Genomic DNA, 24,795 nt, shown 5'->3' on the forward strand with positions numbered 1-24,795 from the left:
TGTGGATTTACGCCTTTCTAAAAAATCCCTGTACTCTTATTTTAGTTTGATTATCAAAGAAACAGAGATAAATGCATGTACTTAATTAGTTGGTTTTGACTGGCAGCTCTGGGCCTCAGCATTCTCATATCTCAAAGGAGGGACTTAGACCAGATCCTCTCTAAGGTTCTATGAATCTCAAATTCTGTGAATTGGACCATAAATAAGTGCTACAATATAAGGAATTAACTTTAAGGATTGTCAAAATTCAAACCGCAGGGAGATTACCAGAGTATGAGTCATTAGGAGAAGTTCCATGTTAGGGGTGGGGACCAGAAAGTTGTGTGTAGGTTGAATAAACAGAAGAGTAAGGGAGCAGCATAAGTGATGCACAGAAGCAGCTATGACCACTGATGAGAAAGGCGCATATTGAGAAGCAACGAGAAACGAGGTTGGATATTCACCAGGTACACATTTCCAACTTGTAGAGGGCCTTCGCAGGTTGAGATTTAAACTTAATAATTGCAGTAAGAAATGGCACTCTTCAAAAATAATATAATATTATTATCAAATGGCATTTATTTCACCTCATAAACTTTGTACAATTCTTGCTCAAATCAGTCCTCTTTAAAGTGAGTTGAAACACAATTGTTTTCTCTTTCAAAGAAAAACTTAAAAAATTTAATGATATTATTTTGAGGCAACGTGTAATTTTAATGTCACATTTTATTCATGTTTTAATTTTCTTATAGGTTTTATTGTTGTATGCATATAACATGAGGCCCCAGAATATTTCAGAGGCTGTGCCTAATAGCACTTCTAGCGATGTCTATGTTGGCTCTTTCTGGGTTCCACTGAACAGGCAAGTAATGATGGATTTCCTACAACTCTGCTAATATTTTCCTTAGAACAGACTGCTTTAGTAATATTCAAGGTAAGTCACAGGAGAACTTTTAGAAGACATTTTTAGAAGAATCTTCCTTTTAATTAGAGGAGTATGATATTGCAGTGGTTAAGAGTATGAACTCTGAATCCAGCCTGCTTTGGGTCAAATGCCAATCGTGCCCCTTATTCACTTTGCAAACTTGAGCTTGTTACTTAACCTCTCTGTGCTTCAGTCACCCCATCAATGAAGTGGGAATAAGAATAATAGTACTTAGGGTTGTGGAGAAACACTTCCTGACACTTCATAAAGATTTTAGAGAGTACAAGGATATATATTATATTTTGCCTATAATTTGGGGCATATTTAAAATTTTTTTAATGCTTATTTATTTTTGAAAGAGAGACAGAGCATGAGAGGGGAAGGCACAGAGAGAGAAGGAGACACAGAATCTGAAGCAGGCTCCAGGCTCTGAACTGTCAGCACAGAGCCTGGTGCAGGGCTCAAACTCACAAGCCTTGAGACCATGACCTGAGCCGAAGTTGGCTACTTAATCGACTGAGCCACCCAGGCACCCCTAATTTGGGGCATATTTAAAAAGTAAGATGTGGCTCCGTATTGGGTTGCAAAATTATGGACAAACTCCACGCCCTCCATTGTCCCACCCTTCCCTATTTTACATTGTTCGCCACATCAAAAGCCTCTGCTTTATCCAGGTTGTTTTCCTTTCTCTCCATCAAACAGGGCATGTCTCTAACTTTTGCTCATGCCTGGTTTCTCTCTTCTCCTGTTTCACTTTACCAAATTCCTAGTTGGTTTTTAATTTTTTTCATTGCTTAGTTAATTTAGTTTTGATTCCATTGTTCACCGTCCTTGTGACCTCAACTCCATCGCCTCAGTTGTAAAATGGAAAGAATATCTACTCTGCCTGCCTTTCAGGGTTGTTAAGATCAAGACAGACAACATATGCATATCTTCTGAAAGGCCGAAAGCACTGGGCAAATGTCAAGTCTTGTTACTAACCCCTGTGTCTGTCAGTGTCAGCTCTTTGCCCTGTTAGGCGCCTAGTAAGTGCTTAGCGAACAGAGACCTGGTTCTTCCCTGAAGAGCCTTGTTCATGCTCCAAGATTTTCATTTTGAAGGACTTCTTGGCCTTGCCATAAAAGAGAATAAAACAAGAGATGTTTCAAGAGCTGGCATATTTTCAATTATTCAGCCAATTTTCTTTTTTCCCTTTTTCCTTTTTTTTTTTTTTTTTTTTTTTTTGAACTGGCAGAAAATCTAGGCACAGGACATATACCAGCACAGCTAAGCAACAAAGTTATGAAATTATATACTTGCTTTGTGTACATAAATATGGCAAGATATTTTTTTTAGAATCACATGATGAAAATGATGATAATTTCTGCAGAGTGGAATGAAATCAAAATGACAGAATTCTTTTTTATTCCAAAAAGTTTGTAATTTGAATGTGTTTATGATCAGTAGTAGGTTTACTCAGGTTAGGGACATGAACCTGTCACTGAGGCCAACACAGAGGAGGGTGCCTGGCAGTGTCTCATCTAACCTGTCCCTTGGGGACACAGTGAAAGCTGCCCATTTCCCTCACCTAGGCTGGCATTGCTTGTATTCTTAGGAGGGCCAGGGTAAGATAGGTACGTGGGGAGTTGCTCTTGTTGACCATCTTTCAGAAGGCAAAGTAAGAATACAAGGGGTCAGAAAAAAATAAGCCAGAGAAGGAACCAGAATAGCCTTCAAATTGGGCAGTCCTCTTGAATCGTTCATTTCACTTCCTAATCTCCAAATTAAGTACTTACAAGGAAAAACATTTTAATTCTTGGCATTTTTCTATAGCAACAAAAGAAAAGATAGTGTTCTCAATACACACACATAAATGTTTCTGTGTAGTTCTATCTAATTATGTTCTTCTAACCAAGATCCAGTTCCCTGCCTGCGGTCTCTGCCTTCAAGTCTCCTGCCATCCACATTTCTACTTCTGCCCGGGTCCTGCTTCCAGGCCCTGGCAGCCTGGGGGGGAGAGAGTGCCCGTGAGTCAGTAAATGAGAGCAGAGGCTGTGGGGAGCTGGTCTAGCCTGGATGAGATGATGGATGTTTGTGGGCCAATGTGGGAATTGAAAAGCTGGACTGAGCATTGACACGGACAGGGAGGTCAAGATGTGTATGGGCAAGATGCTGGGCAAATGGGGTCATGAGATGAACCTGAGATGCTAGGTCCTCTGATGCTGCTCCTTGATCAGGGGCCCAGCCACCCCCCCACCCCCAGCCTGCTTCTTACAGAGTTAGACCAGGACATTTGTTTTTGAAACAGATAGTACAGCTCTGGACATTCACTGACAATCTGAAACCCAAACATCAAAGAACAATTTATCCTTCCTGCAATTCCATGTATTAGAAGGGGGAGCTACATTATTTTTGAAAGAGAAACGGGAATTATAAGAATTCTTTCTTGGGTATTAGAATGAAGAACAGTGTGTTAGAATATCATCTTTCTCTCATGTGGCTTCTCATGGTTAGGAATGTACATAGTTATGTCATTTCATCGGTACAAAATGCTGTGAAGTAGATGAAGCAGGTTTTATTATTCCAGTCTTGCAGTAGGAGGGATGTCAGGGTCAGAGAGGTTAGGTGGCTTGTGCAGGGTCTCATGGCTGATGTGTGTTGGAACCCAGCATGCTTCTCCCAGGTCCTTTGAGTCCTACCTGTTCTCTCTCCAGTGCATCAGGCAGCCTTCCCGCCATTCTTGGAGGTGACCCTTTTTTTTTTTTAATGGATGTCTTCCAAGTGAACTTTTAATAACAGATCTTTACATTTTAACCATTGTCCTTTTTTTATAAAAGAGTTTCTTAAACACACTATATAATTTCAGATCCTCTTATGTATAATTAAAGGTACTTTTTCACCTTCTATCATGGTCATCGAGTATTATACCATGCTGCAGATGAGGACCCTATGGAACATTGGAGAATTGACATTCCTGTGTATGTTTTTGATGTCAGTTTGACTTAATGGATAATTTACTTCTTTCTCATAAAAGTTTCCCTCCTTCCTTGGATGGAGACACCCACACTGACACACACACACATGCATGCATATATGTGCTGTATCCCATAGCATAGACTCACTGAAGGCCACACAGGTGGCTGTTTGCCTCCTTCAGCTGCTTCAAATGCTTTTCCTTCTCCTGACTCCACTCACCCATTTACCTCTGCCTTCAGAGTATCCACTGTTCACTGGCCTGTGGCCCCAGAAGCTTTCTGTCTTCAGCATAATTGCCACTGTGTCCTGTGCCTTCCTCCTTGGCTTTTGCTTTTCCTTCTTTCTTGATCCTGCTCCCTGCCCTTTCACCCCTCCCCGCACAATATACTTCATTGTTATGGGCTCATTGATTGGCCTTTGCAAGCCATTGCTAACTTGCCATAATTCTTATCTTCAGGTCAGCAGGGCAGTCATGGCACAGCATTAAGATTTACATAGGAGCAAACCTTTCGTTATTGCCTGGACTTTCTTTGCTCGCGTAAATGTTCATTTTCTTTTTTTTCATCTTAAGCAGTATTTTGGATGTGTGCATTTCTGTCATTGTGCCTTTGCCAGTTTGTCATTTTAAATCTCTCAGAGTTTATAACTAGGTCATAAATATTATACGGGTTAGAATTGTTTCTCTTTGCTCATGTTTCTTGAATGAAGGAATTATTGAATGAATGATGTTTGGGAATGCCAGAAACCCCAGTGTTAAATACCTGAGGACTAACTTTACACATATTACTGATTCTGGGAATAAACGAATGCCTTTCTTAGCTTTTCAAGTAAAATACATGTGCATCTGTTATTTTTAGGGTTATTTCAATTCATGAGAAACTATCTAATCTTACGCAAATAGCTGAAATATCATTGCCAACAACTCCTGAAATTACTTCAGATGAAAATGTATCCGAAATGCAAGAAATGGAAGAGAAATCAGTTGATAAGGAAATGGAAGTAAGTTATTAAAAATAATGGAAAATTGCATTGCTGTTGTAGCATAGATGTCATTTTATATACTTATTTAAGTGATTTTTTTTACTTCATCAAAGCACAACTATATCACTAGTCTTGAACTTTGTGGTTCTTCTGTTCTCCATTTCTCTATTTAGAGTATCAAATATAATCCAACTTTTTTGGACACATAAGTAGTGCTTCCTTCAAAGCTTTTCTAAACATACCAATTATAAGAATGTGATGGTGAAAGAAAGCAAAGGCAATCTAGAGAAATCATTCAGATACCACTGTGAATCCCAAGAAACAATGCTCTGTAACTTTACATTATTCTTTTACTCTTTATTCTTAAGTCTACTGTTTCAACATTTTTATTATTCAAGAAATGTGTGAAGAAAAGTATCTTTCAGACTTTCTCTATGCATATATGTATTTTTTGAACAACAACAAAAAAGACATTATCTTAATGGTGTATTATTAATTTGATCACACAGTTGGGTGGTTTTTGTGATGATTGATGTATGTGTCTGGAGAAGAGGGTCATTGAGGGTCATTTCTCTTCTACCCTTCCTGAGTTCTGAACCCACTGAAGAATGGGATATAGCAGATGGATAGTGGAAATCAAAATCTCAGCGTCATTAACTGAGAAAGCTGATTGATTGTCGAACATTGCTTTAGGACTGTGACCAAATGAGCTTAGTAGTATCTCACCCCTGAATGAGCCAGACTTGCCCACCTAGTCACACCTGTGTAACCGTAGGATTCCCCAGTGCCCTTCTGCCCCTGCCAGGCTCACTGCAGGGAGGAGCAGAGACCAGCAGTCTTGTAGGCAGGGTGCCTCCAAAAATATAAACAAAGATTGCCCAGAAGAGGCTGAGCCCAGCATGTTCTTTTGCTTTTCCCAAACTTACTAATCAGTTAAGTCACTCCACTTTCCTGGCAGTAAATTAGTTTCAAGTCTGAAAGAAGCCAGAAGTGTTCCTCCTCTAGGAGTGGAGTGGCATTTCCTTACGCTCTATGGAAATGAGAGGAGCAGGAACATATTTGTTCTTCCCTAATCACTTGTCCTTTGAATTTCCATTTGCACATTAATCCACTTTCTTGAGTTATAGATTCTGTAGTTATTTTGGCCATTTAAAAAGTCAGATAGCTCTACAAGACTTAGTGAAAAGGGACAATCTCCTACCCAACCTCTTCTCACTCTGCAGTCCTGCTTTGCAGAGGCAACCATTTTCAGCTCTTTCAGCTGTTTCTCTTGTTATTTACTTCCACGTGTATAATAATATGTAGTATCAGTCATGAAAAATGAGGCAGCAAACGGCCTTCAAATCCAAGTGCGTTAACTGGGGCCCTGTTCCATGTCCCCTCAGGCCTGCATCTAGGCTGGTAGCACATCCATCACGTGAAATATCACCAGTCACAGTAGCAGGAGGGAAGAAATGGGGCAAATTGCACATTGGCCCTTAAGGTTTCTGTCATATCACTTCCACTAATATTTCATTGACCAAAGAAGTCACATCCTACAGGCTTGGAAGAAGGAAAACCAGAATTATTGATGAATAGAGCTATTAGCTACAAATAATTATTCTTTTTTCTTTTATGTATCAACTTGAGATAATATCTATTGATTTTGTTGTGGTATATAAGGGTTTAATTCACTTATACTTCTCCCCAACTTCTCCTTTCTCCTTTTCCCAAGTATTGTCATATCACAGATTTTGGTTAAGTCACTATTCAGTATTTACATTATCATGCCCCTGGAAACAATGTTCACAGCCAAGTCAAAGAGTGTACTATGGTTATTTTCTTTTCTTGTATAAGCCTTGATTTTTCTTGTATTTTTTTCTTTAACTTTCTTCTGATCATTACATCAGAATTTTCATATGTTCATCCATAGATTTTCACCCAGTTTTTCATGCTTATCAAATAATATCTCAGTTCCTTTTTTTCTTCTTGAAAGCTCCCATCTTTCTGCTCTAGTTGAGGACTGTTTGCCCCCAATGCCTACAGCATACCTCTAAATCTGGGGCCTCCTTTTGCTGCTTTCCTGGTTGAATTCCCAGCCAGTTGGGGCCCAGCTCTGTTTCTCCTCTCTGTAAGTTTTTAGGATCTTTTCTTCATTTTTGATTTGCTGTATCTCATTCCTTAAATCACTTTTTGCTAGTTTAATATTCAATCACAATAACAAAACATTTTTAATTCTTTTTTTAAATTTTTAATGTTTTTTTTTTTTTTGAGAGAGAGAGACACACACAATGAAAGCAGGGGAGTGGGAGGGGCAGAGAGAGAGAGAGAGAGAGAGAGAGAGAGAATCTGAAGCAGGTTTCAGGCTCTGAGCTGTCAGCATAGAGCCCATCACCAGGCTCAAACTCACAAACCGTGAGATCATGACCTGAGCCAAAGTCAGACTCTTAACCGACTGAGCCATGCAGGCACCCCAAAACATTTTTAATTCTTAAAGAAAAGTATTGGTATACCTCTTTTTGTCCTATTTCTATTTTTTTTTTTTTTGCCATTCTAACCTTTTTTCCCCTTTTTTATTGAAGTCTAGGTGACATACATGTTATGTTAGTTTCAGGTGTAGGTTTAGCTCTTTATTTCCTCATCTATGCACTCATGTGAACGTGTAAAATTTGAGGACTCTCCTGATTCTCAGAGTGTACCTGTTGGCATTTTCAGTCTGAATTTACCAGTAGAGTGAGTGAATCCATTTTTCATTATTGTGAAAGCAACTAGCCCAGCTGTAAGAGGATTCATCAAGAACAGTTAGCCTTTGCAAAATGCCACTTTTCCACACTTGCCTTTCCTCTGCTCTGTGCCCGGATTTATCATAGAACTGATGTCTTGGATTTTGGGTTGCACATCCCAAAGTCTTTTCAGTGTCTTTGTAGGTTACAATATTAATTACCAGATGTTTCTTGATATTACCTATATACTGAGCACTTATAATAAATCTAATAGATCAGATATCTCAAACCCATGAGATTATATATATTATAAAATAATAATATAACATACATATTTTCTTTGTTTCAAGTTTTCATTTAAATTCTAATTGGTTAACATATAGTGTAGAATTTTTATCACTTTGATTCATCACTTACATATAACATCCAGTGCTCATAACAAGTGCCCTCTTTAACACCCATCACCTATTTAGCCCGTCCCCCCACCTCCCCTCCAGCAACCCACAGTTTGTTCTCTATAGTTCAGAGTCTCTCATGGTTTGCCCCCCTCTCTTTTTTCTCCCTGCCCCTATGTTCTTCTGTTTTGTTTCTTAAATTCCACATGTGAGTGAAATCATATGGTATTTGTCTTTCTCTGACCAACTTATTTCGCTTCACATAATACACTCTAGCTCCATCCATGGCTTTGCAAATGGCAAGATTTCATTCTTTTTGATGGCTGAGTAATATTCCACTAATATATATGTCACCTCTTCTTTATCCATGAATTAGTCGATGACCATTTGGGCTCTTCATAATTTGGCTATTGTTGATAATGATGCTATAAACTTCGGGGTAAATGTGCCTTTTCAAATCAGTATTTTTGTATCCTTTGGATAAATACCTAGTAGTGCAATTGTTGGGTTGTGGAGTAGTTCTATTTTTAGCTTTTTGAGGAACCTCCATACTGTTTTCCATAGTGGCTGCACCAGTTTGAATTCCCACCAATGGGGCAAGAGGGTTCCCCTTTCTCTGTATCCAAGCCAACACCTGTTGTTTCCTGTGTTGTTAATGTTAGCTATTCTGACAGGTGTGAGGTAGTATCTCATGGTGGTTTTGATTTGTATTTCCCTGATGATGAGTGATGTGGAGCATCTCTTCTAACATATGTATTTTTTTTTCATATTATGTCTGTTTTCAGGAAGAACTCCACTCTCGTGTCATTTTTGCACTTCTTTTGTAGATCACTTAATTTGGTCACTTAGTTTTTTGGTCATAGTCCAAACATATCAGATTGCTGTATTTGAGCCATAGTCTAGAATATTCTTTGCTGAAATTGTCCCTGAGTCCACTTCCATATAATTCATATATGAAAAATGATTATTTTCTCCTAAACCCATTCATCTTTGCAACTTCTATTGTCTGAGGCAGGAGGGTGAGCATCCATAAGAGCACGAAGTCTAGGTTGTGCTCTGCTACTCAGTTTTACTACCTAGGGTCAGTCACTTACCCTTATCTGGGACTAATGTTCCTCTCATCTCTAAAACTGATCATCTCACTAAAATAGTGCTCTGAGATGGAGAGCCACACCCCTTGGTTGGAAGGTGAGTCACCAGAATTTCCGTGGGGTCTGATGTGGGAATCAAATTTATTACAATGAGCCTGGCATCTCAGTAGAGAGGTTGACTATGAATATAAGAAAATACCAAATAAATGGCGATAAGAGAGAGCGTTTGAATGTAAGCAGAGGGAGGAATCCAGAGTCCCTTTAACCAGAGTTTGTGGCTTGCTTTCTTGTCCTGACTAGAATGGTATATGTCAGTGGATCAGTCCTTGAGTAAAACAGACTACTTTCAGTAATGATGTTCCGTGTATCTTTGAGTTTGTCTTGTTCCTTAACTTAGAAAATGTTTCTTCAGCTTTAAGGAGGGCATTTTTAAATATGTTTCAGTTCTGTTGGTTCTCTATATAAGAGAATGTCATCAAATGGAAGACAAACTAATATCTGTTTAGATGAACTGGCAAACAGATTAGTTCAGAACACTTGAAAAGTTGAGAAAAAGAAGGAACATATAAAGTTTTCTTTTTTTTTTCCAGTATGCTAACTGGCACTTAAAAAAAAAGGCAGCTATATTCTGTGTTCTAACAAATCCCATTGACTAAATCTGCCAGTTTGTTGTCATGACAACCTTCACTTGGCACTAATTAGAAGTTAACTAGGACACTTGAAGAGATCGATTCTGGTCTGGAATTGGAAAGGATTTTATAACCTCTATAATCTATTATATTTATTTCTATCAAAGTATAGATTTTTGGTGGGTTATTAAATAGAAGTTACCAGAAAATGTACCTTTGGTTGATATGGGGGATAATGAATCTTACTCTCTTTCTTGTTCCTTTCCCTTTTTTACCACCTCCTCCCCCCCCCCCGCCCCCCGCCAAAGCCTATGGTCTGGAATAAGCTAAGAAATTCAGAACACAGATATTAATTTAAGATGTATCGAGAGGGCTACAGAACAGGTGTTCTAATCACTTCTGGCTTGAAAACTGTATACGTCCTTCTAAAATGAACAAAGCTGGCTTAGAATGACTGAGTTATTTTAACCTGTCATTCATAGCTTTAGGGGTGTCTTCAGAGCTTACCAGGGACTTTAAGGCATATGAAAAATGCACACGATCCTGATTTTAAGAGAAAAACATCTTATTTGGAGTGATAGCATACTGATATGAAGAGCCTAAAATATGCTTACCAATTCACCTAAGGTTAGTTCAGCAAACATTTATGGGATGCCTGGATTGTACAAGGCAATTAAAATTAGTATACAGTCAACATATCCCAAATATCAAAGTACTATAAAAACAAAGAACAAAATGAAATTGAACATTAGCCTCAATTCACAAATTCTTTTTGAGGAAATATTATATGCAAAATTTTTCCAGGCTTGGGGAGGAGATAAGGACATGCAGAAATCAGTACAATTAGGTCTTTGTCATGGAGGAGATTAATCATTGTATGAGTATGGACGTAGGTACCCAGATGTCATTCATAATGAACCTAGCCATTGGGTGGTCCTCTTTTAGCAAAATGTGTCATTCTAAGAAACATCAATCTGCTGTTCAAAACCATTGAAAATAATCTAAATCTTTATGGAGTCTCTCATAAGAACATTCAAGAGGGAATTCTTTCATAACACAAGGCAAAACTTCTTTTAAACCTTCTTTTCCCCAATTGTCATGTTCTTTAGTATCTCTCTGACATCTGCATGCAACCTTCCAACAAAATACCCCAAAACACCCTGTACTCTTACTGCATTGTTTTGAAGGTTATCTGTTTATGTGTCTCTTCATCTGTCTTTACTGTGACTTCCTTTGCTGGAGGTTTTGTTCATCATCTTATCTCTGATATTTAGCCCAGTGCCTGACACATAGTGCCTCTCCAGTACTTGCTTGGGGAGCTTCTAGTTGAAGACCTGTGGAGGGCACTCATAGCAGACTGAGGATACAGCAAGAGAAGGGGTGTGAAGTCACGGGACTGAATGTTATATGAACGGACGATGAGATGTCTGTTGTGATGGGAGAACAGGGTGAATGTAGTGGGAGATGCGGCTGAAGAGGTGGGTGGAATTAAGTGACTCCTCCTCTCTGACTCACCACATGGTGCTGTAAGAGTCTGTCTCTCCTTTTCTTCCCACTAGACCATCCATTGGCTCCTTAAGGGCTCTCTTTCTGTCTTGTTCATTACCACTTCATGACACTTAGGCTGCATACGTTAGGTGCTGAATGAATAAATGGTGAGTGAACTTTGTTCTGTAGGCAAGGGCCATGAAGAGGCAGGGCTGGGTGTGGGGGTTAGGGGGAGGGGCAGCACCTGGAAGGGCATCTCATGATCCGCTCTGTGATTGGCTGACATAAACTGGTGGCATGTGAAGGAGGGATGAGGGAACCAAGAGTTTGGAGGATGGAAAACAATTTAGGAAGTTTTTTCCATACATTAGGTGAAAGAAGATGAGGATTTCAACTAAGTCAGAGTTGGCATGGTTATTTTTGAAGTAACTCAGTAAACCATTCTCCATAGAATCAATAGATGCTCCTTTTTAAGGGAGAAATGGCAAAGATTGAACAAGAGTCACTCTGTGCCCTTCCAGCCCCCTGCCGACCACACACCCAGCTTTCTGCCTGGGCTGATGAGCTCGAGGCTTCACTTCTGTGGTAGAAAGGTCATGTGAGGCCTCCCACAACCTGATATCCAATCAGCCAATTTTCTATGTGTTTATGTGATTTACTGCAAATAATGCCAAAGAAATAGGATGTTGTTGAGGTGAAATTTCTGTTTGATAAATGTTGAGACAGGTAGTGGAAGGCATTTATCAGGTAATATTGCTGTCTTCATCTGTTATGTGAAATGATTAATGATGTAAACAGTCTCATTTTGCTTGATAGCTCTTGATGAAATCATGACAGTAACCCATCATGGCTGTTATTGAAACGTTTCCTATAGGAAGGAAATGTATTTTAACCAGTCCTGAAAACTCAATTAAAAATATAGAAATTAGATAAATATGAGAAGTGTAAGTGTGGAGACAAAGGAGTATCCATCCCCTCGGTCTTAAAGTGGACGAAGAACCTGGGAGGTTCCTCACAGGAAAGCAGTATTCCCCGATCAGTGCTAGTATCCTACTTGCCCTCCATCTTTTTTGGTCCCATTGAAGCTGGCCCACTTCTAGCCATGATCACTTCCTATCCAAACAGTTTGAGTAACCTCCTGGCTAATTTCTCTTTCTCTTGTCTCTTCTCAGTCTAGTTCACCTTTAAAATATAGCCAGAATTATCTTTTTAAAGCAATTGGATCATTGTTTCCTTAGTCCGGTGCCTCTCGATTTCCTATGCAGTAAAATTCAAATTCGTAACTTTTACATGTCCTATTATAAGTGCACCTCTCCAGCCTTATACTGGCACTCATACTGCCATGCTTCCTATACACACCCGTAGTAAAGACCATATCATATGTTTATGTTCCTTGAATATCCACTGTTCTGTTGCTTACATGCCTTCCTTCTCCTGGAATGTCCTTGTCCCCATTCTCTGTGAAATCCTATTACTCATTTAAGGCTCAGTTCTCATGACCTTCCCTCCAGGAAGTCTTCTCTGTTCCTTATAATTCCTGTCTCCCCCACCCCTAGGTTCCTGTAACCTATTCCTATCCATGCTCTGACCACATTCTACTTGGTATTTTATTTAGATGTGTACGAATCTATTCTTCTCAGCCACTGTACACTTCGTGAGGATAGGGTCTGTTTCTTCATCTTTGTGCTCCACAGCATCTCGAATATATTTGTTAAGTTGTATTCAATTAACTATAGCTTTGGAACTCTGGAATTTGATCTTTTCTATGTTCATGCATTTATTAAAACTTAAATGTAATATGACTTAGGGCTGTGAATTTCTTCTTTATTTTAAGGTTTTAATCATCACTGGTCAGTCATAATTTTTTTTTTTTAATTTTTTTTTTCAACGTTTATTTATTTTTGGGACAGAGAGAGACAGAGCATGAACGGGGGAGGGGCAGAGAGAGAGGGAGACACAGAATCGGAAACAGGCTCCAGGCTCCGAGCCATCAGCCCAGAGCCCGATGCGGGGCTCGAACTCACGGACCGCGAGATCGTGACCTGGCTGAAGTCGGACGCTTAACCGACTGCGCCACCCAGGCGCCCCTGGTCAGTCATAATTTAAAAATTAATGTGGAGTGCCTGGATGGCTCAGTCAGTCATGTGTCTGACTTCGACTCAGGTCATGATCTCGTGGTCCGTGGGTTTGAGCCCTGCAATGGGCTCTGTGCTGACAGCTTGGAGCCTGGAGGCTGCTTCAGATTCCGTGTCTCTGTCTCTCTCTGCCCCTCCCCTGCCAGTGCTCTGTCTCTCTCTCTGGAAAATAATTAAACATTAAAAAATTATTTAAAAAATAAAAATTAATGGAACTTTATCATTTCCATATTTCTGAATGCTGATACATTTATCTATTAAAGCTCCCATAAAAGTGAATTGTTGCTGGATGCTGGCCACATCACAAAGTAGGCATAGTTTATCTCCCACGGCCTTGTAAAGAAAGGCTACTTACACTAGCTCAAGTAAAGTAGGTGTGGGGGGAGGCAGTATGTGGCAGCGTATAAGTAAGCTCATATATAAGGACTGGAAACCAAACACAATGGGCCTCACAGAAAATGGAACTGGTGAGTCGGGAGCCAAGCCTGCACTTACTCGTAGGGTGGGGTGTAAGTTCTCACTCATCCTGTTCCCTTCTCTTACTCATCTTTTCTTTTTTCTTTTTCCTTCTCTTACGCATCGTACGTCTAGTCCAATGGCTGTCTTTTCCGAGTTCGTATCAAGACCTTCAGCTCATATAGTCAGCACTGACTGTAACTCTCTTCTCTTACCCTTCCTTACATGAAATGCTAGAGAATCTGATTGATTCACCACTGCTTATGGGTAGATCAGATGTCCACACATAAACATGGCTGTGTCCATACAGTAGGGGCTGTGGCGGTGTCATCAAAAATGGACAACATACGATATTAACTCTTGCTTCCTTTTCATTTACTTTTTCCATTTTTTTTTTCTCAATTCTCGGCTATTCTTCTTTGATTAAAATCCCTCTCTGGGGTCTGAATCTCTTCATCTCAGGGTTCTCTTCTCAGAAGAAAAGTGATTTTCCAAAACTTAATTCGGTGTGAATTACCTCACTTGTTATTCTTCTGTAACATATGAATTTTAACAATGAAGTCATGTATTGTTCATAATTAAGTCTTATCTGTTGTGATCATCCTGTATCTTTTTAAATAACCTTAATTATTTAAGGAATTGTGATCTCTGAGTCTCTGTAAGTTTTCTCCTGGGGAATTAGGGTTAGGCGATGAGGCAAAAAAAAAAAAAAAAAAAAAGACAAATGGAATAAGTAGTTTATAACTAAAATACAGTAGTTTACCAGTAAGTTCAACCTCACTATATTGTCTTCTTATTTCTAGAACATGATTATTGAATGTTGCTCTGAAATAATAAATCTATTTTTGACTGATAGAGATACAACACCATTGTCTGAGGTACGTATCTTTTGTAAAAATGTATCTGATTCTCTCGCAAGTATTATTGTTGCTATAGAAACAGAAATATAGAAAACAGCTATTATGAAAAGTATCAAGGGCCTAACCCTCCTTAATTAATGTGAAAAAGTGATAAACATGAGTTTATAATAGCATGTTATTTTGGTTAAAAATACTCTTTGTTAAAAAATCAAGTACAGAGAATTATGAAGAAGATAATTTTAAAATAATTTCAAATGTACTATTCAGAGACTAACCAACTATGGGCATTCTCAAAGATATCTCAAGTGTTTTCCATGTAGAGAGAAACTTTAGAATTTTTACATCAATGGGATTATACTGTACATGTATTTGTAGCTTGTTTTTTTTTTTCTCATTTAACAATAATGCTATGGAGATATTTTTATGTGAAAAGTCTACTTTGTCATGTTTAATGCCTGCATAAAAGTTTCTTTTGTGTATTTGTTGTCAGGCTCTATTTATACAACTAGATTTTTATTCATGGATCTTGAGGTTGGTGGATTCTTGTATATGCATATTTCACCCTTCTGTATTATCTCCTCAGAATTACTTCTTTAGGAGCAAGATTTTGGAGTAAAAAAGTATACATACTTTTTTATTATAGTAGGATATATACAATATAAAATTTACACTTTTAGCCATTTCTAAGTATACCCTTCAGCGGCATTAAGTACATTCATAATGCTCTGCAGCCAATCCATCTCCAGAAATTTTCATCATTGCAGACATGTTGTACCCATTAAATAATAACTCCTCATTCTCTCTCCCCTGAGCTCCTGATAATCTCTGTCCTACTTTCTACTTCTAGTCTACTACTTGCCTATTCTAGATACCTTATCTGCATGGAATCATACAATATTGCTCCTTTGTGGCTGGCTTATTCCTTTTAGCAGTGTTTTCAAAGTTCATCCTTGTTGTAGCATGTATCGGTATTGCATCCCTTTTTAAGGCTGAATAATATTCCATTCTGTGGATGTACCACATTTGTTTATCCATTCTTTTGTGGATGGTCATTTGAGTTGTTTCTATCTTTTGGCTGCTGTAAATAATGCTGTTATAAACATGGATGTGCAAGTATCTGTTTGAGGCCCTGCTTTTGATTCTTCTGGATATCTACTCTCTCTCATCAGCAGTAATTGAGGGGGCCAGTTTACCACACATTCATCTACACATGCCCTCTTCCTCTTTCTAGCCCTCTCTCTTCCCCTTCCCCCTCTTTCTTGTCTTCCTCCTTCTCTTTTTCTAGCCATTCTAGGTATGATAAGTAAAAAAAAAGACATTTTCAATTATTTTATATTTATTAATAATATGGTCAAATATAGTTTATATGTTTGTTGGCAGTCAGTGTTTCTCCTTTTGTAAAATAGTACTCACTCATTTAGTCAATCAACAATATTCAGAGTGAACTGTCTATGTGTCAGGAACCCCGTTCTAGGTCCTGGAGAGCCAGCTGTGAACAAGCAGCCAAGGACCTCACTCTCTTGGAGCTGACATATTTGTGGAGGGAAAGAGAAAATAATAGTAATAGATCAAGAAGCAGGGTAATTTCAGATTTCTTAAGTGTTATGAAAGAAAGAAAGAGTGATATGTTAGAGTAGGGTCAGCAAACTACAGCCTGTGAGCTACATCTGGCCCACTGCCAGTTTCGTAAATAAAGTTTTATTGGCATACAGCGTGGTCATTTGTTTGTTTATGATCTATAGCTGCTATGAGCTACAGCAGCAGAGTTGGGTGGTTTTGACAGAAACCATATGGCACACAAAGCCTAAATTATTTATTTTCTGGCCCTTTCCAGAAAAAAAAAATTTGCTAACCCCTGTGATAGAAAGTAACCGGGAATGGGTGACAGGTTAGGTAAGGTGGTCTGGGAAGACCTCTCTTAGGAGATGCCATTTGAGGTAAGACCTACACTGTGTTCCTCCCACTAGATCATCAGCTTCTTGGAGCAGGAGCAGTACTATCTTAATTTTTGAATACTTACAGTGCTTAGAACAGTGTATTGCTTGGTTACTGTTTCTTAAATTAAATTCCCCTAAGTTTTAAGTATCTGAAATTTAGCATTTGCCTTAATTTTTTTTTCATTTGGCCATTCATGTCCTTTTCCCATTTTTTTAATGGGAACCTAATTTTGTATTACAGAAATACATAGATTTACCATGGGAGACATTATAATAAAAATCAGGTTTAACCTAATTTTGTGCAAACTGTGGTTGAAAACAGGTCACAGAAAAAGGAGCTGTTATTTAAGATACATGATTTATTGCATTAACGGGCCTTAGCGTCTGACCGACCTGGGTTGGAATCCTAGCCTTGAGTGTTATTAGTTGTGTAACCCTAGACAAGTTATTTAGCCTCTCTAAGCCTCAGTGTTCTCATACTTGAAGCGGGGGTAATAATGCCAACCCTTCACAGCCGTGAGAACTAAAGGAAATCATATATGTTAAGTATCAGAAATAGAGCCTCACATAAATAAATGCTTAGTAATTATTAGCTCTTTAGGTGTCATCATCATTTTCATCCCTACCATGGTCGTGCTTTCCATGTATGAGTTCTTCATCCCTGAGTCAACTAATTTCAAACAGATGTTTAGGATGCAAATTTGTTCTGAAATATTGATAGAAAGGGAGAGTAATTGTGTTAAAGATTACTGGCTGGCTCAGTCAGTGCAGCCTGCGCCTCTTGATCTCGGGGTTGTAAGTTTGAGCCCCACATTGGATGTAGAGATTAATTAAGAAAAATCTTTTAAAAAGAGAGAGAGAGAGAGAGAGAAGGAAAGAACCAGGAACCATTTTCTTTGTCTGGGATGTAAACCACTATTGAACCCTGGAGGCATTAGGTCAGCCTGCAGGATCCTGACTTGAGGTCCCCACAGTGAAAGGGTCCACCAGTCCAGGAGAAGGGGCCCCCAATTGAACCCCATGCTAATACCTTCACTCAAAGCCAGCCTTACCTAGTAGTGCTTGGGGGAGGTGGGGCATGGGAGTGTCAGAGCTTGTTCCTAAAACCAAATTGTTAGACAAAGAAAATTACATGCCTTAGTGAAGCCATTTTTGTCACTGAGATGAGAGCCTGCTGTGCAATTCGGTTCCTTACTGAACATACGTATTACAGTCGCCTTCGCCTGTACTGCGTCTTCCCGATTAAAACAAATATTGCCACGCGCAGCCTGTGACAAAAACACAGAATAGCAAGAACATGGAGAAAAGAAACGAGTGCTCCATGCCAACCTTCTTAGCGAGTAATCACAGGATATAAATGACCGTTAGGTTTCATTTCTGGTGTATCAACAACAAAGCGATCCTTCCCTTGCCTACATAGGTTCAAATTATTGCAGTTTCCAAGTTGTCAGGTAAGACTCAAACATGATGCTAAAAATATGCTTTCTGTCCTTGCTGTGACTGACCAAAGGGAGGACTAAATCATTATATACAACTGTCTGCTCATCAGTAATTATTGAGTTCCAACTGCCCTCAGAGCATGGTGTAGTTACTTCTGTTGCTGCAAAAGCACCATAGGTTAAAGTTCCTGGGTTTGGCTAAATCAAATATTTTCCTGTTGGTTCACATGATACAGATAAATTTACCATGTGTGTGTGTGCATGTTTGTGTGTGTGTGTGTGTGTGTGTGTGTGTATACAGAACTGACCGGAGTCATACAGAATCAGTATGGAAGGAAATTCCTAGGAGCAGATCCTGGTTTGAAGGTGGAAAAGGTGATCCTAAGCCAAGAGAGATAAGACACATTGTATGAGAAGATTGCAAATTAGTTTTTCTTGGCTGCATAATTTGGTAGGGGTTCTTTTAGTTCAGGATTTCTAGCTAGACCTAGCATAGTGCCTGGCGAATAATAATGATAATCATCATTAAAATGCAAATGCTACCACTGCAACAAGTTTTATCGAGCACATGGCCTGTGCAGTCACTGTCCGGTGTTTTACATACAGTATGTCATTGAATATTACAAGAACTCTGTGAAGTTGGTTACTATTGTTATCCCCACACTAGAAATGAAGAAATTAAGCAGCATGTTCAGGATCCTGTACCTTGTAAGTGGAGGAGGCAGGAGTCAAATACAGTTCTGCTTAAATCCAGGAACTGCATGTTTTGCTAAACTACACCCAGAAAATGTTTCATTAGAATAGGGAGCATATGCTACAGGGAATTGAGGAGTGAGATGTGAGAGAGTGAAAGTTGCACCAGTACATGAATCTTCAGGAAGGTTTGGGTGAGAAGTCTGGAGGGGTAGGAGACCGGCTGCGATGAGAGGAGAGAGCTAGCAGGGGTGGAGCCTGCCTTTCTAGAAGAGAAAAGGACAAATGATGGAGGCGGGGCCTTTGGGGAGAGGGTGGGAACATAAAGACCTTGACAGCACAAGTGAGAGAACTGACTGGGAACAGAGGTAAGACTCCTCTTTCTCTAGGTCTTGAGGTGGCAGATTAGGTGAGAGGGAGTGTGAGTAAGTATGTAAGAAAAGGGTGTGAGAAACTGGGGCAGTTCACACCAGGAGGTTTTCACACTCTCCTTGAAGTGGAGGCGAGTTTACCTCCTGTAGGGTGGGCAGGAGGCTGAGTGTCTGGTCTCCAAGGGAAAGATGAAGGTCTTGAGCGTTCACAGTCATTGGGTGTGAGGAGCGAGGAAGCTGACCAAGGACAAGAGGATTGAAGGCCACGCTGAGATTTAGAAGTCATACGTTCGTTAGAGAACCAGGCATCTTTGCTTGTGGGTTTTTTCTAGCCACCCTTGCCTTCCTGAACATGGAGTGGAAAATGCCAACGGTGGTCAAGGCAAGAGAAGAGTACTAGCGAGGCAGCTGACCGCGTGCCAGAGGCTTGGTGGATTGCAGCAGCCATGAATTTACCTCATAATAGATCCCGAAACTCCTTCCTTCTGCTCTGAGAAAGCACCAGGATGGCCTGATGTCTGCCATTGTTTCTCAAGCCCCAGCTGCACATAAAATAGTTTAATAATGCAATATGTTTTCTTAAATATAGCTTGAATTTAGTGTAAAAAAAATCCTTAATGACAGTTAAGTTCTAATGACTTCCACTGCATTATTTATGTACATCATGTGACTTCCTTTTCACACAGTTGAATTTAGTGTACACATGGTCTCTTATTTCTGATTCTTAAAATGATCATTTTTTAATGTTTATGATTAGATATTGACATCAACCACATGGTGGCCACTAAAATGATCATTATCTGAAGGCAGGTTTGGGTAAGAAGTATAGGGAGGGTAGAAGAATAGGTAGAGGGAGACACAGAGTCAGATATATTAACCTCTCTTAGTTTAGTCATTAGCCTCTTTCATATTATGTCTGAGGGTATTGATTCTATCATGTGGCCACCTATACCATATGACCCCTTATGATTTCATGGCCCTGGCCATCAGCTGGAGGATCATTCCACAATGCTAGCTAGCATCTTATCTTTTTCTGGGTTACCATGTTAAATGGGAAATAACACATGTAATCTGTTAACCTAACTCAGACTGCCTTCTTGTTATCACTGCCTCTCAAACCCATGGTTTAGATCTCTGTGCTTAGTTTTTACCAAAATAAGTTCTAATGGTGTGCTTCCATATTTGTCTCCCCTACTAGAGCAGATTGGGTCTTATATAATAAGATTGGATCTTATTACATTTCTATTCTCACTGCCTTGCCCAATGCTGGTTCTCATGAAGGTGTTCAATAAATGATTTGTTAAATCAATGAATGTTCTTGATACATCTTCCAGAGATCCCCCTGGGTTGCAATCTGGACATTATCAGTGACTCTGAGCTCATCAAGTCCATGCATTTGAATAGTAGACATTTGTCAAGTGCTTTCTCTGTGCCAGACATTGGGCTAGACTTTGGGATACAAAAGTAAAAACCAGAGTCCCTGCCTTCAGTTTAGCAGGAGAAACAGACAAATATAGAAGTAATTACAGTACAGGGTAAAACGGAGGCCTGGGGGCCAGACACCCCTCCCTTAGTAATAATATCAGTTAATATTCTGGTATTATCCTGGCATAATTCTGAAGGTGAGAAATTCCCTGTGGTGTCTTTTGAGAAGGGTTCAATAGTTCCCTATAAGAAATCAAGTTAGTAGAAGCTCCTGTGGCCCATGGTTAGGAGTTTTAATTACTTTGGAAAATGATCGGAAGGCAGTAGAGAATCCTTAGGTAGATATAAACATGATCAAGGGTGCCTGTGAAAGCCTTTTCCTCTGATTAGGAAGACCTTTGAAAGAAGAGGCAGTAAACCCAAGTCCTCATTTTGGCAGCAGACTCAGTGGTAAGAGCATGATTTTATGGCTTTGTTCATGGGGATGGAAAGAACAGAACAAATCCCAAAAGCCCTGGATACAAAAATAAAGACAATAGTTTTTTTGTTTTTTTTTTTAAAGTCAACTCAGTTACAAGCTGCAGCTGAGTACATGGCACCATGCTGGCTCCGCTGGAGCACTCAGAAGTGAGAAAGACAAAGTCCTTGTCCCAAAGAGGCTGACAGTCTAGAAAGGAGGAGTAAGGCTAATGCTTCATGAAGACAACAGCTGTGGCTTTAAAATGGATGATTGTTTTGCATAAAAGGGGGAGGAGGAGGGAAGAGGTAACAGAGCTTCAAAGACCTGCCCAAAGTCACCACAGCTGGTAACTGTCCCAGCCAAGACCAGCAGACTCCAGAGCCTGTTCCCGGACCATTATCGTGACACTGAAGCCAGCAGTGTCCCACTTTTTCAATTTGGGTGCTCTTGGCCTTTCAGAGGGAGGGGCTGGATCGAGGGAGAGTTAGAGTCAGCGTTTGGGTGCACGCGGTGGCTTGTGCACAGGCTTGCTTGCGAGCGCAGCTGCCTGGTTCCAAATCCCAACCCAGCTCTGATATTTGCTAGTTGTGTAAACTTGGGAAAGTTGTTTAACCTCAAGGCTTCAGTTTCCCTATTTGTAAAATGAGAATAAAAATAGTACTTACCTCATAGGTTTGTTGTGTGGATTTGAAGAGTGAATCCATGTAAACTCTCAGAACAGTGGCAGGCACAATCCTAAACAAAACATTGTTATCATCATCGAAGAGCTATCTGAGTTCCCTTGAAGTTAGTTCCCTTGCTCCCCTGTAAGTAGGGGAGCAGCTCTAGTGGAACGGCAACATGCCTGAGATGAAGCCTCTGAGTACATTCCCGAAAGAGAGGCTGAAAGGGAAGCTGCGGTAATTCCGGTGCTAGGAATGGCTGCATGCATCACTTTTAACCACATACATTTCCCATTTTCATTGTTCCAGTTACCGTTGTTCTATAACAAAGCACCCCAAACTTAGTGGCATAAAACGACCACCATTTCACTAAAATGCCGGTCACATGTTTGCAAAGGACCTAACAGGACAATTGGTCTCCGCTCCATGATACCTGGGGCATCAGCTGGATAGACCTGAAGGTTGGGGATGATTCAGCTTCCGAGGGCTGGGATCCCTGAAGGCTCAAAGGCAAGTTTGGCTTGGTGCTTGACGCTGGCTGTTGACTATGGGGCTGGGAACGCAGATTGGACTGTGGGCCGGAACATGACACGTGACCTCAGTGTGCCCGGTTGGGCCTCGGCGCAGTGTAGTGTCTGGGTTTCAAGAACGAGCCTTCCAAAAGAATCAGGCAGAAGCTCTATCACTGTTTATGCCCTAGCTTTTAAAGTTACATAATGGCTTTTCCCTGCGAGTCCCAAATCCACCCAGATCCAAGATTGAACACAGATTCCACCTCCTGGTGGGAGGAGTGTTAATATCAAATTATAAGAAGGGCATGTGGGTCGGGAGCTATTGTTGCAACCATTTTGGGAAAATGCAATCTGCCACGACATCCAGTAAAGCTCTCCCAATTTGTGGGCCTCTTCCTACTCTGAGCAGAGGCCGCTCCTGGCAACTCACTTAGGCAATTTTTAAAATTAGTCAGCAACTCTCCCCAAAGATGCTCGGTAACTGTCCTGAAGTTGCTGAGTGTGTTTATACCGAGGATAACCTAGGTGGGTTCTCAGAGCAGCCTTTGAAGTGATCTGGGAGGTTTTTCTGGATCGTAGGCGGGGTTATATAGTCCCAATTTATGTGGGAGAGCCTCTACTTCCCATTTTTTAGGCTGTTAAATCCTAGAGGGTGATGCTAAGCTATTTAATTTCCTTCAGCTAATTTTATTACATTACCGTGTGCCTCTTGGTTTCTTTTTAGCATAACTTTCCAAATGGTGGCAATAACAATACTCTCTTTAAAATGTCGCTTACAGCATTGGGCTTAAGGTTTCACATATTCTATGGTAGGTGTTTACTAAGTATTTAAAATTTAATTTTACTAATATTATAATTGGTTAAGTTGAGAGTTGCAGATTTTCTCTTCTTTTCTTTTCTTTTCTTTTCTTTTCTTTTTCTTTTCTTTTTTTTTTTTTTTTTTCTTACCAGCCAAAAGCTGTCTGAATAGATTTTATGGGCATCTAGAATTACATCTTTCTTCTGTGAGACATTATCATTCTGTCCTCAAGTGAAGAGTCTCCTTTGTGTTTAAGTTCATGAGACATCCACTTAATATTCTTATATTCTTTTGAAGACAATGCCAGATGACATCAGTTCCACACTGCTTTTAAAACACAGCCCTGACTTTGATTCCATCCTCTCACTGTTCACTTCTACCTGTCAAATTTGGCTAAGGGAAAAAGAAAGCCCTTAAGAAAAGGCCAGGCTATTAATGTGCTCTTCAAAATGCTAAGAAAAGGCTAAGCTGTTTATAGCATTTTCAAAATGCTCATCTCTCAGAGATTTGCCAGCAATAGTGTCAAGGTGAAATACGCTCTCGCTCATCATGGAACCGAGAGCCTTTGTGCTATCTGTGCTCAAAGTGCTGGTCCTACTCTTGTTAGACGCGCAATTTGCTGGTATAATGATACTTGGATATAATTTAAACCAAAATATAATCGCGAACCTGATATTGTGTGTTTACCATCTAAGTGGCAAGAAGTGTGTAGATTGCTGCATCGAGCAAGCCCGGCTTCATTCAGGATAGAAGAGCAGTTCAGAACCAAAGGGACGGCTTCCTGAAGTTTAGTCATTCTGGAGAACCTCGAAGGAGGTGAAAGGCAGGGGTCCCATTAGCAAATCTGTCTTTTGCTTTTCAATGTGCTGAAAACTGAGTTAAACATTTAGTTTCATTTCCTTCATTCATTTTGCTAAATGGTTTTGTCTTGATTAACAAACTGTGCCCTTAACAATGGGATTATCTTTTCATGTCAGGAGGGTATTGACCTTTGCCTCATATAGCTGAGTCAGTTGGCAAGCTTTGGAAATTCTCTGCACAAATGTTCTTTATATTAAAATAAATCCGCGAAGAAGGAGCAGGTGTAAATTTACCCATTTCCCTCGTCAATACTTTGGACACTAGCCATTCGAGAGTTTTGCTCTCATTCTGCCTACATCTCAGGCAGCTAACGCCTTTACGTTCTTTTCTGAACCACCTGTGAGAACACGGTATGGTAGGAAGAGTGAACCCTTGTGGACAAGTCACCCGTCTGTTGCAGTCTGCTGAAGGTCTCAGAAGCAGTGTATCGGCGGATAAAAACATGATTTCATTCTTGGTTCCACCGTCTATTGACTGTATGTATGGCTGTGAGCAAGTTACTTTATATCTGTGTGCTTCAGTTCCTGGTCTGTACATTCTCCTCATGGAGAATCACATTAGAAAAGCACGCAACACATTTGGTATAGTGTCAGTGTAATGCCGTTGGTAAGTATTCAGTACCCTGTGCTCGTCTTTATCTTTTCCAGCCTTAAATAGTGTGAAATGAGGCTCGGGTTACTTGACCATTAGAAACTACCTTCATTAGTGGCTTTTGGCCTACCTAAATATTTGCTAATTTTCAACAGAGTAATTAGACATTTAATAAATGTATTATTCATATTATTTTTCCATCCTTTTTTAATTAAACTTTTTATTTTGAGATAATTATAGATTCACTCGCAATTATAAGAGATAATATAGAGAGATCCTGTGTACCTTTTAGCCAGCTTTTTCCCAGTGGTAACATCTTTCAAAACTGTAGTGCAATATCACCACCAGGATGCTGACATTAATAGTCAGGATACAGAACAATTTTGTCACTACAAGGACCCCTCTTGTCCTCTGATAGATACCTCACTTCCTACCCCCCACCACTGTCC

The 24,795-nt window shown here is 39.8% G+C and overlaps 1 protein-coding gene across 1 annotated transcript in view; it reads left to right on the forward strand.

Annotated features, from left to right (window-relative positions):
* CFAP54 (cilia and flagella associated protein 54) overlaps window positions 1-24,795 on the forward strand; it is a 353,980-nt gene that overhangs the window by 316,748 nt on the left and 12,437 nt on the right. Inside the window, exons 65-67 of the mRNA XM_030323452.1 lie at window positions 732-841; window positions 4,717-4,858; window positions 14,540-14,614. Of these exons, the coding sequence (XP_030179312.1) occupies window positions 732-841; window positions 4,717-4,858; window positions 14,540-14,614 (327 nt within the window). The remainder of the gene's footprint in view (window positions 1-731; window positions 842-4,716; window positions 4,859-14,539; window positions 14,615-24,795) is intronic.

Source organism: Lynx canadensis, chromosome B4 (assembly GCF_007474595.2).
Source record: "Lynx canadensis isolate LIC74 chromosome B4, mLynCan4.pri.v2, whole genome shotgun sequence".
In the NCBI taxonomy this organism is placed as follows: domain Eukaryota; kingdom Metazoa; phylum Chordata; class Mammalia; order Carnivora; family Felidae; genus Lynx; species Lynx canadensis.